A 12,238-nucleotide genomic window follows, 5' to 3' on the forward strand; every position below is an offset into this window, starting at 1 on the left:
GAGCAATATAATGTTGCTAGGCACCATGCAGCCAGTTTGAAATATAACATGCAAAGGAAAGCTAAGGCTAGATATGGAAGCTGCAACTTCCATAACGGTTGGCTCATCACAAAATGTGCAAGGGCTCACTAAACTGACATTTCCTCTCAATCTGGCTCTTTTCAGAGAAGCATCCATGTTCCTTTTATTCTGCCGTCCTTGCTCTTTTTCTTTTCTCCATGCCTCCCTTCCCCCCCACCAAAGGACAGCAACAATCAGCTGTATACTGTGCACTTTCTTGACTCTGTCATTGATTGAACTGGAGGTCCAGGTTTCCAGGTTACTCCTGATAATTTCCCATTCTCTCTCTCAAACAATACGTATTATTCAAGGGCAGACAGACAAATAGCCACTTGACATTTTAACAGTGATAGATATGCCTAGTTTCAGTGCTCCTGAAACCAGTGCAAAGTAGTGAAAGTCTCCAAGGATAATTCTCTCAAGGGTAAGTGACCTATAACTTTCACACTTATCTTAAACAAATGTAGTTTCTAAAAAGGTAAGTATGCAGAAACTTAAATACCCAGTACAAAATTCTAAAATTGAATTAAAAACCAAAACAAGAAATAGTATACTCCCCCCCCCACCTTATTTCAGGTAACTCTGCGTATGAAAAAATAGGAAGACACATCCAGTACATTCAAAGGAAGATATCCCTACAAATTTCTGTGCGCAAGTGTACAGGAATCTTTGAAAGTAGACATTTTATACGCATACAAGTGACAAAGCAGTTCCTTTGAATCTAAATCCATTACCCACAGAAATCTAAGGAAACCTTTCTATTGAGTTCAATAGGCATTGAATCAGCTCTGCATAGCTTTAAGATATGGATGTGGGTGTTTGTAAAATGAAACAATGAGTTTTCCTGGCCTAAGATAAAACTACTGAATTTTTCTCTTGCTTACCATATTCATCAAACTTCCCACCCTTTCCCAATATCTTTTAAGTCCAGATTACAAAATAAACTCATAATAAAAGATTATTTTTTAGTCCAGTATGCTTATCCCCTAAATTATATTTTAATACAAGGATCCATCAATATAAAGTCACACTCACATACATCTTTAAAAAGATATACTACACAACGTTATGGTTTTCTAAATCAGCACAGAAAACTACCACAAGTGTCTGTTATGAACACTGTATTGGCCTTCCCTGTTAGAGACCGGCAAGGTTCTCTCTCCTTTCACCTTATCGTTTTAACCTCAGAACTAAAGACTTTGATCAGGGTCCTAGAGCATCCTGGCATCATGCATGAACAAAAAGGTGTTTCTTGGCATGTTTCTTCCTGTAATAATGGATTTTCCCTATTCAGCCTGATATGACACTTTCTCTGTATATTAATTTTAAGAAATGTGAGTCTATTTGGGCACTCAGTGATAAAAGGTAGCTCTCCGCTACTTTAAAAAATCCACATAGCATCCTAATGCCACAAGGTTACAAAGCTACTTGTTTAAGTAGAACCACAGACCAGTTAGGGCCCTGCTACATGTTCAAATTAAAGCGGGATAGAAACCAGCTATAGAGTTGTTTTCAAGTACTACTTTATAGTTGGTTGGCTCTTTTTATAGCCAACCAACTATGCCTGGATAGTCATTTTTATTGTGTGATAATTGCTTTGCACTTGTGGCTGGTCTAAATTTTTTGTGTGATTAACCCATTAATTGTATAATACATGTAAAGTGTAGCAGGGTTAGACTTCACACGGAGATGAGTAATATTCCTCTACAAACTAGCTCTCAATCCGTCTCTCTACTACTTTAAAAGTAAGAATGACTTCCAGTACTAATGCTGAGTTTTACAAGATACATTTGATGTGCAGCTAGGTTTAGGCTATTAAATCAGTTATAACCCTCAGTGAGCTGGTAGTACAGTACTTAATCTATTTAGAACATTATTCATTATTTCATTGGTTTAAAGCTTGATCTGAATCCTATTTGGGTCAGTGGGAAGGCACCCATGACATCAACTGGTGTTGCTGCAGCCCTATCATCATCATTTTCTGATGCAGGTTGGAAGAACTCACTGTAGTTTGTGGAAAACATTTGGGGGCTTAAATCTGTGTTCTACATTGGAATGAAAATGAGTCCTTCCACGATTTTTTGTTTTTTAAAAGGGAGGAAAGATACCCAGTAGCCAGGCAAGTCAAGGGGCTCACCCAGCATGAGGGTTCGGCTGGAATATAGGCAGCCAGGCCTGCACTAAGCTACTAGGAAAACCTAGATCAGCAAGATGGGGGCACCGATTACCCAAGTGTTGGGTTGGAGTCTGGGCTGGAGGGGCAGAAAATGCAAGGACTAAATTCCAGGGAAGCTGAGAGGGGATATTTGAGAGACATAGCCCAAGACGTGAGCCCAGATCAAAAACCAGGGCTCAGACAGCCAGTACCAGATTTCAGGGGAGATCTGAGATCAGGGTCAGGAAAAAGCAGAAACCGAGTCAGGAGCCAAGAGAACCAGAGAAGACAGTGAACATGAGGCTTGCCAAAACAGAGTGAGGCTGTATGAAAGCATGCCTGCAGCCTGAAACTGCAGATGTGCTAAAAAGGGTGAGTGGCATTTTGAGCAGCCAATCCCATAGCAGAAAATGGAGGCAGTCACATCGCCAGGAATCAGGGGCAGGTATGATAACCCAAGTGCTTGGTCCAGCAGGACAGGCTTGATGAGAGACCCCCAACACCCAGATTTAAGCCCCTGCTGTCTTGGATTCAAAGTAAATACTTGGATCTGGGTCACCCACATCCCGGGTTAGTGCTCGTACTGAACTATAGGATCACTTTCTTGGTCTGGTTCATTTAACTTCCCTTTTTAATGAAAAATAGAACAATCTCAAACTGGAAAAACTGATGAATGACAGTTAGCGGTTAGGGCACTAACTTGGGATATCGAAGACCCCATTCAAGCTGCTGCTGCGGACTGGGGAGAACAGATGTTCAAATCAGACTCTCCTCATCCCTGGTGACTGCCTCAAATTAGTGGATGCGTCTATTAGGCCTGTGCAAAGCGACTAGTATTCGCTTTGGATTCAACTGAATGGGGGGACAGCGACTCGATTCAATGATCCGAATCACTGTCCTGAATTGATATGGCCGCTGCTGATTCTCCAAATCTCCCAGGCCCATCCCCTGCACACACTCCCAGCTTGGAAATGGCTGCCCCGCCTGCCACAGCTTCTGGCACTTTGAAAAAAAAAAAAGAGGAAGGAGATCCCCACTGCCCAAACTGCACGGTGAGTTCTTCACAAGCCCCCTGACTACTGTCACTCCCTGCCTCATGGCTGCCCTGTCCATCCCAGCTCCAGCCCTTTAAGGATTAAAAAGCCAAAAAAACCCAGACTGACCAGTTCCTGCTTCACAAGGGGCAATCCCCACTGCCCCCCCACCATGTGGGGTGCTCTGCATGAGCCCCCTGAAGCCCTGAGGCCACTGCAAGAACAGTGAGTCCCAGGGGTTTTTTCCTTAAAAGTGCCAGAGCTGGGGTGGGCGTGACAGCAATGGGGGGGGTCAGGGTGCCCGTGGCAGAGCCCCCCATGCAGTTTGGGCAGTGGGGGGCAGCAGGTATCGCCCCCACCCCCACTTGGCAGCACCCAATTAGTTGGGCTTTTTTTTTTAAAAAAAAAAAAAAAAAAAAAAGTGCTGGCAGCTGAGGCAGGTGGGACACCCATGGTGGGGGCTGGAGGAGTAGGCAGGGGATGAGGCCTGGCAGGGATCCCCCCCATGGTCCTCGAGCCCCTCCTCCCCCGGCACCTACTTACCAACTGAGTCCGTGCTGTGGTGGGTGGGGATTGCCCAAATCATCGAAGCTCTCCGAATCTTTTTCAAAGATTCGGAGAGCTTCAAACCAATTTGGACCTTTTTATTGGTCCCCTGATTCAGTTCAGATTTGGAGATTCAGCCACCAAATTGGGCTGAATCTCCTGCAAATTGAATCAGCACCCGAAGCTTCGCACAGCCCTAATGTCTATATCCATCATCAGATATTCCATCCTGGACCTGAAAATCCTTCCCAATGAAAATAGTTGCCAATATATTTACATGCAAATAATGTTTCAGTTCTGACAAAATGGAAGTTGTTGAAAATTTTGGACCAGCTCTAAATATACCGTAACATACAACAGCATACAATAATTAACTTCTCCAACTTCTTATAACTATACAAAGACACAAAGAATTCATACAAATTAGTGACAAGAAATGCATAGGACAAAATGAGCAGTCCTTGCTGCATTTTAAATCTTTGTTTCCAATTATGATAAAAGCTTTAAAAGGAAACAGCCAACCAACACCATTTGTAAGCAATCTATTTCCGGTTCCTAGTATTAAAATCTGGAGAGAGAGAAGTTCCTGAAACACTATTTTATGATAAAAAGTCAAATGAATTATATTAGATATTTATGGAACTTGGGGCGTGTACTTCTTGCAAAACAAAGTAGTATTTAGGGTTAGGGTAAGTAATCTTCTTAGCCTAACCCAAAAAACTTCTACATGTGACCCAAAACATCTTCCTTTAATGAGTGGATGCCAAAAAATTATTTTCTCATTGCAGGAAGCCTCACCCATTGGCAGGAAAGTTCAGAAAGTAAATGTTGTTAATACTCTGTTGTCATATGTTCTGTTCATCTATACTACCAAGATTTTCTTGCAAACTGGCCAGCAAGGGCCACCACTGATCATTCTGCACAGCTTCAATTCATGTAAAAAAATATTGTGAATATTCTTCATCCTTCCAAGCTGCCTGTCCTTAGTGAACTGAATCAGCATGTCTGGTATTACTACTGTTCTTCTGAAACTGGTAGTTTCAGAGATGCAGATCCAGCACTTCCTTCAGAAAGCACACTAATACTGAGCCATAATACTAAAGGACATGCATCAAGGAGGAGGTTTTTGTTTTTAAAATTGAGTAACATGCTAAAGTTACTGTGGGTATAACTGTAGATCCCTATTTGTACCAGTGGTGTTTTAGGTGTGGCACATTTGTTTCATCTTTATTTTCAAAAGTAAAACACCTCAATAACATCCATGCGCTTCATGCACTGTTTCATCCATATTACAGAAGGTAAATCTTGAAATCTCAACCTTCAAAATGTAGACTTCCAAACTTGTACATGCACTTACATGTATCAACATCTAAAAGGAGCAATGTTATAGTTTGCATCTGCAGAAGCTACAATAACTGGGGATCAGCTGCTCACAACCCCAAACAAATGCAATTAGAAAGAGGCAAAGTTTTGAGTTCCAAAGTACCAAGGAGCTTTTGTACATGGGTGGCTGTTTCTGGCAATTACTCAGTTAAATGGTTGAGTAATCTGTGCTCCCACCTTGCTGGGAACCACTAAATGCTAGTACCCGATGAAGAATGTCTCACATGTAAAAAGCTTGTCTAATTCTATCCGAATTATACAAACTGGTCTAATGAAAGAAAATGACCATAAGAATCCTGGACTCTAGTACAAAATAACACACTATTAGCATCACTATTATGGTTTTTAGTTGCAGCAATAATTATTTTCCAATAGGAAATAACTGCACTGAAGAAAAATAATCTTGTCACTTTGTATTTATTTAAATCCTATGTGAACCAGTTACTTGTAGATGCATTTCAAAACTTGGCATAGAAGCTCTTAATCTCAGTTCCACCACGGGCCAGCTAGCAGGAATGAATGTTTTCAAGGGTGCCAACTCCCTGTACCTTCCTCCTTTGTTTGGAAATCACCACGGCCACCCACAGAGTAGCCTCCTTCTGCAGTTAGGCCACCCAGAATCAGATAGGGTATAATATAAAATACTCAGTGGGTGCATCCCCATGAGCGTGCAAGTGTGGTTTGCAGCACTACAGACCCATCTGGAGTGCCGCTAACTGCATGCGCTGCACATGCAGGCATTTGCTGTACTGCTAAATTTGCAGCACAGCGATTTTTTTTTTTTTTTTTTGGCACCAGGATCTCCTGGTGTCAAAAAAGCAGGGCAGTGCACACAGCAGCAGTGTGCACTGCCCAAAACCAGAGCCTGACAAGCCAGTGTCACACTTGGGCTGTCGGCCAGGCTTTGTTCACCTAGATCACTGCTGCTGGAGCCCTGGAAGGCCCTCAGGACCCCAGGTATGGCTGCTGGGGCCAGTCCAGGTACTGGTCCCAGCCTTCCTTACCCCACCTGTGTCAATTTGTCACATGCCAAAGGTGTTCCCCAGGGACAAGTAGCAATGGCACAACTATGTGCCGCTGCTATTCGTCTCCAGGGAAACTCACGTGAGCACTTGTCTAGACGTGCCCATTATGTCTAGCAATAGCACCGTCTGGCCCTTTAATTATAATAGTCACAAGTGACTGTATAGTTTACCAACCTCGTTGATCGTGATCATCTAGACCATGGGAAAAAACACTGTCAGAACAAAACGAAAGTGTGAACACATTCACCCAATTATCTATAAACTAGCAAAATATCATGCAGCACTATTACATGAAGGTGTATACCACCTTAGTTGTAATGCATGAAAGTGTGATTTCTTCACCTTGGAACAAATTTTCTAAAATGTCCCCCACCCCAGCCAAGTCCTTCTAAAAAAGTAAGCTCTACCAGTGTACACTAATCTGCTATAGCCAATTTTCTCTTAAGATATTAGTGACAAACACTACACATTTGCACATTTTGCTGCAAATACAAGGAGCGTTATTCTGATTTCACAGCAAGGTAAGTGAAGAGCAAGTGCATAGAAGTCAGTTGATTTACAATAAGCATAGAACTTGTTTCAGCTTGAAAGGAATCAGGGACATCAATATCTCCATGGGGATTGGACTCTATATGTAATTGTATTTTTTAAGCTATATTCTTTTACTAGAAAAATCAAACGTATTTTGCTTGTAGACTTGAGAAAGAAATTGAAGCTCTGGAAAAAGAAGAAATGAAAATCTCAGCTAATGAAGCAGCAATTTTAAAGAAACTTAAATCAGTTGAGAGAACAGCTGAAGACATAATAAAGGTTAGTCCTAAAATCATCTCGGAAACCAGATTCCTTACTAGAATGTATGTGCCATAATAAATCAAACAAAAGCTAAAGTAATCCTGGGACTAGTAATGATATTTCATCTTTAAGAAGTTCACTTGTTCAAATCTAACAAAAATCAAGGGAAATCAAAAGATCATGTCATCTTACAGCTAAGCAACCTACATGGAAAGAGGTTGGTGGTTTCATGCCATAATTCAATGGAAAAATTCCCAAAAATCATAAAAACTAGTCCTACTGTTGCCTCTAAAGCCATGTTCAGACAACTGTGGACATGCAGTATGGGGTATCACAGACCTGTCTGCAGCACCACACATGCAGGCATTCCCCGTGCTGCTACTTTGCAGCACAGAGGGTTTTTTTGACCCTGGGATCTCCCAGGGTCAAAAAAAAATAAAACAAAACAAAACACCAAACCTCGCACCAAAAAAAAAAAAAGTGTGGTGGCACATGTAGCAGCCTGTTGGAGCCATGCCCCAGCTACCAACCAGGCTCCCAACTGCAGGAACGCCACAGCTGCAGCTCCCCACAGCCCCCAGTACTGTAAAGGCAGGCTTCTGGGGCCACCAGTTTCTGGCCCCAGCCTCCCCAACCCCACCTGGTTAACCGGCCACACGCCAGAGTGCATGTTGAATGGGTGCTCCCTGGGGACAAGCACAGTGTGCCGCTATTTGTCCCCAGGGAAGCAAACAGCCACACTTGTCTGGATGTGGCCCATCTGCTTTGTAAGTAGTCTCAGCAAAGGAGGCTAAAGTTTCTTTAAAAGCATGGAGACTGACCCTTCTAAGCCTTGAGAGGTGGTCACATCAGTAAAATATATGTGGCTATTTCACATCCTAAAAAATACTTGCAGCAAAAAAATCTCAGTACCATTAAACATTTCCTCAGATCAGGAACTAATATCAACAGCATTTAAGAAGCAAGGATTTTGAGAGTGATATTAAAAAAAAAAAAAAAATCCTTGCCTTTTGCATGTTACCTGGACTATCACAACTAAAACTTCACTCCAACACTATCAATAACATTCAAGAAATCCTCTTACCTCCCATTTTAAAAAGGAACACATGCACACACACTTAACCTACAAAGTGAATAGAGACTCAGGAATATTCACTAAAGGTCAACAAGCCTGGGGTCCAATTGTAGGAGCAAATGGCACGAGTGACAGGACACAAAGCCCTATTGTTGTCAGTTGCCATGTCGACACGTGCTTTACTGCAGAATAGATTGATTAGCTGTGAAGTAAAGCATCACCATCTACATGTCCAATGGTGGTAGGCCACAGAAAACACAGTACTCTTATACTGGGGTAATTTACTGGAATTAAAAATGCACGTGTAGATACTGACCACAGGTTTAAATTGCACCTGCTCCGCCCAGTCAGCCAGGGCCCAGATTCCTGCCTGCAGCCTAGCTACACATCTCCACATTTTCAAAACCCTTGTGCCCCAGCCAGCCCCTCCACTTCCCAATGCCATTACCCAGATCCCAGGGCTGACACCCCATTCCCCTTGCCAGCCCAAGCCACTCAAGCTGCTGCTGTTCCAGGCACACATGTAGATGCTGCACCTGGAAGTAGTTTACTCTGGATCAAACTGCTCCAGAATGTATTGCTTTGCATTAATTGCATGTGTAGACACACCCGATGGGAACTGCTAACAGCCTTGGCTATCCTTTAGCTTTGTAAGTCTAAGGATGGAAGCAATTCCCCATGAAATGATCCACTAGGAACACCCCTGTCCCCAATAACCTAAATCAGGGCTGTTCCACTTCTGTCTAGCCGAGGGCTACACACCATAGTTTCATAGTTTCTAGGGTCAGAAGGGACCTGAGTAGATCATCTAGTCCGACCCCCTGCCATGGCAGGAAAGAGTACTGGGGTCAAACGACCCCAGCAAGGTATTTGTCTAACCTCCACGTAAAGACCCCCAGAGTAGGGGCCAGCACCACTTCTCTTGGAAGTTGGTTCCAGACCCTAGCCGCACTGACCGTGAAGTAGCGCCTCCTGATATCTAGCCTAAACCTACTCTCTACCAGCTTGTGACCATTATTCCTGGTCACTCCTGGCAGTGCTCGGGAAAACAGAGACTTCCCCAGGGCCTGCTGATCCCCCCTGACTAGTTTGTAACAGGCCACTAGATCCCCCTCAGCCTTCTCCTGTGGAGGCTGAACAGGTTCAGATCCCATAGCCTGTCCTCATAGGGCCTGCCCTGCTGCCCCCGATCATATGAGTGGCCCTCCTCTGGACCCTCTCCATGCTGTCCACATCCCTCCTGAAGTGCGGCACAGTATTGGACACAGTACTCCAGCTGCGGCCTGACCAGTGCCGCATAGGAGGGGGAGGATCACCTCCTTGGACCTGCTCGAGATGCATCTGTAGATGCATGACAAGGTACGGTTGGCCTTCCTGACTGCATCCCCACACTGCCGGCCCATGTTCATCTTGGAGCCAATGATGACTCTGAGATCCTTTTCTGCCTCTGCACTGACAAGAGGGGAGTTCCCCAGCCTGTAGGTATGGTGCCGTTTGTTCCTCCCCAGGTGCATCACTTTGCACTTGTCAGTGTTGAATCCCATCCTATTCTCATCCACCCACCCTTGTAACCTGTCTAGGTCCGATTGTAGTCTATTCCTTCCTTCTAGTGTGCCCACATCCCCCCACATCTTAGTGTCATCAGCAAACTTGAACAGGGTGCTTTTTACCCCCTCGTCCAAATCACTGATGAAGATGTCGAACAGTGTGGGCCCGAGGACTGAGCCCTGAAGAACCCCACTGCCCACATCCCTCCAGGCTGAAAATGACCCATCCACCACCACTATCTGGGTGCGGCCCTCCAGCCAGGTGGCAACCCAATCGACTGTGTGGGTGTTTCTTAATGAGAACAGGGTGAGAGACAGTGTCAAAGGCCTTCTGAAAGTCCAGGAAGACTATGTCCACTGCTACCCCTTCATCTAATGATTTGGTGATCTGATCATAGAAGGCCACCAGGTTGGTCTGACAGGACCTGCCACTGATGAACCCGTGTTGGTTGCCCCTAAACATGCAGTCCCCTGCTGGCCCCTCGTGGATGTGTGCCAGCATAATTTTCTCGAACAGCTTGCCTAGGATCGAAGTAAGACTAACTGGCCTATAGTTTCCCAGGCCCTCCTTCTTCCCCTTTTTGAAGATGGGAACCACGCTGGCCCTCTTCCAGTCCTCTGGCACCACACCAGAGTACCATGAGTGCTCATAAAGCCATGCCAGGGGTCCTGCAATGACCTCAGCCAATTCCTTTAGTACTCTAGGGTGGAGGTAGTCCAGACCAGCTGACCTGAATACGTCCAGTCCCTCCAGAAGCTCCCTAACTAGTTCCTCACTAACCCTTGGCCCAGGTGTGCCTCCCCTGGGGCCTGAGGGGGGTCCAGTGGGGGGGTGGCTGTTCCAGTCCCTGCTTAGGAAGATGGAGGCAAATAAATCATTAAATATGTTGGCTTTGTTGTCTGGTATGACAACCAAATTTCCTAATGTGTCCTGCAGGGACCCCACATTACCCGGAACCTTCTTTTTACCCCCTATGTATTTAAAGAAGAACAACTTCTTATTGGTTATCGGTCCCAGACCCCTAGCACTTGACCTGCACATGGCACATGTTGCAGGGGCTATACATTGCACAAACCCCCAGGATCCTCAGCACCTGGCCAGGGCAGGTTGCCAATGCCGCACAGTCAGCTCAAGTCCCCACCACCACCGCACAGCAATGAATTCCTCCCCACTCCCAACTGTGGTGCCACATGCACAGTGAGCCCACCAGGCCCCCACCTACCATGCTTCCCTGTCCAGCTGCTGTAACAGCAGAATCAATAGTGGGGGAGGGAAAAGGAGGAGGGGAAGGGGAAGGGCAAATGTCAACTGCGCAGGATCACATTTACGTTTCACAGGCTGAATACAGTCCGTAGGCCACCAGTTAGAGAAAGCCCTGACATAGATGTGTACATCTATGTTCTGCTTGTCAGTGCCAGGAGAAAGCAAGAAAAGAGAACCAATGTCTCAATTAGTCAAGCCCAACTTTAAAACAGACAGAATGTCAGAGAGGAATAAACCAATGGTGGAGCCAGATTCCCCAAGGAAAACTGCTGGTGAAAGATGTTCTCTCATTCTCTGGTCCCTTTCAGGTTAAGATGGTCTAGCAGAAAGTTGAAAGAAATAGGTTCAAGTTGAAACCCCCCCCCAAAAAAAAACAAAAAAAACCCAACAACTGCATCTCTAGTTAAGATCTGAAAAATCACAGTAATCTCATTTCTCCCTCTCCCTGCTTTTTTTTTTGGTCTGTTTTTTCTTAGTCTGTGAAGGCAGAAAAAGCAAGTGTTCATGAAGGTACGTTCAACCAATGCATTTTATCCATATCAAATATTAACACTTGTTGTATGCTGCCAGTGAAAATATAGTAACATTTATTGTGCCATCTCCATGTTCACAGAACAAGCAGACTACATATACGCCAACATACCTGACCTGCCAAAATCTTTCAGACCTTCTGTGCTGAAAAGGATAGGACATGCTGGAACAGAAGATGATGAAGAAAACAGAAGAGGTACAGTTCTGTACTAACTCCAAAAAGAGCAGAGATGTGAAATAATGCAGAAGCCTCTTAAAAATGTGGGGGGAAGAAGACTAACAACTTAGAGAAAAGACAAATAGTTAAAACAGGCTAAGTTTCCTTCATGTACACAGGTGTACCTTTTCAGGAACTCCACCAAAATCTAGCATGTGACACTGGCGTACTGCAAGAGTGAGACCTTAAACTTTCCCACACTTGTTTCCAGCACTTTCTTCCTAGACCTGATTTAATCTCAACACCCCTACTTGGGTTTTCCGTCCCCCATTCATACATGTTCAGTGAGAATTTAGACCAGCTGAGCTACCCAACTTTTACCACCTTTTCTTCACAAAATTCCAACTCCAATGTCATTAAGACCAATGATATGACTGAATGGTGCTCAGCTCACTCAATTTTTGTTATCTCCTATTGCTTAGCCCCTTGAGGGAGTCTTCTTCAATGGACCAAGTTCAAACCTGGCTCTCTCATTTGCTGTCTTTTCAAGGAAACTTTGGCTCAAATGGCTTCTTGCCCATCACAAATGGGCCCTAAAACAAAATGTTGTTTCTTATCTTCAAACTGTGATGGAGAGATCAGGTGATGAACTGGGAATTTATAAACAAA

The 12,238-nt window shown here is 44.3% G+C and overlaps 1 protein-coding gene across 1 annotated transcript in view; it reads left to right on the forward strand.

The window, feature by feature from the left end:
* PALMD (palmdelphin) overlaps nt 1–12,238 on the forward strand; it is a 44,941-nt gene that overhangs the window by 24,353 nt on the left and 8,350 nt on the right. Inside the window, 3 exon segments of the mRNA XM_090049197.1 lie at nt 6,899–7,013; nt 11,358–11,391; nt 11,495–11,608. Coding sequence (XP_089905323.1) covers nt 6,899–7,013; nt 11,358–11,391; nt 11,495–11,608 — 263 coding nt within the window.

The sequence above is a fragment of the Crocodylus siamensis genome, chromosome 5 (assembly GCF_052110815.1).
Source record: "Crocodylus siamensis isolate JL-2025a chromosome 5, ASM5211081v1, whole genome shotgun sequence".
Lineage (NCBI taxonomy): Eukaryota > Metazoa > Chordata > Crocodylia > Crocodylidae > Crocodylus > Crocodylus siamensis.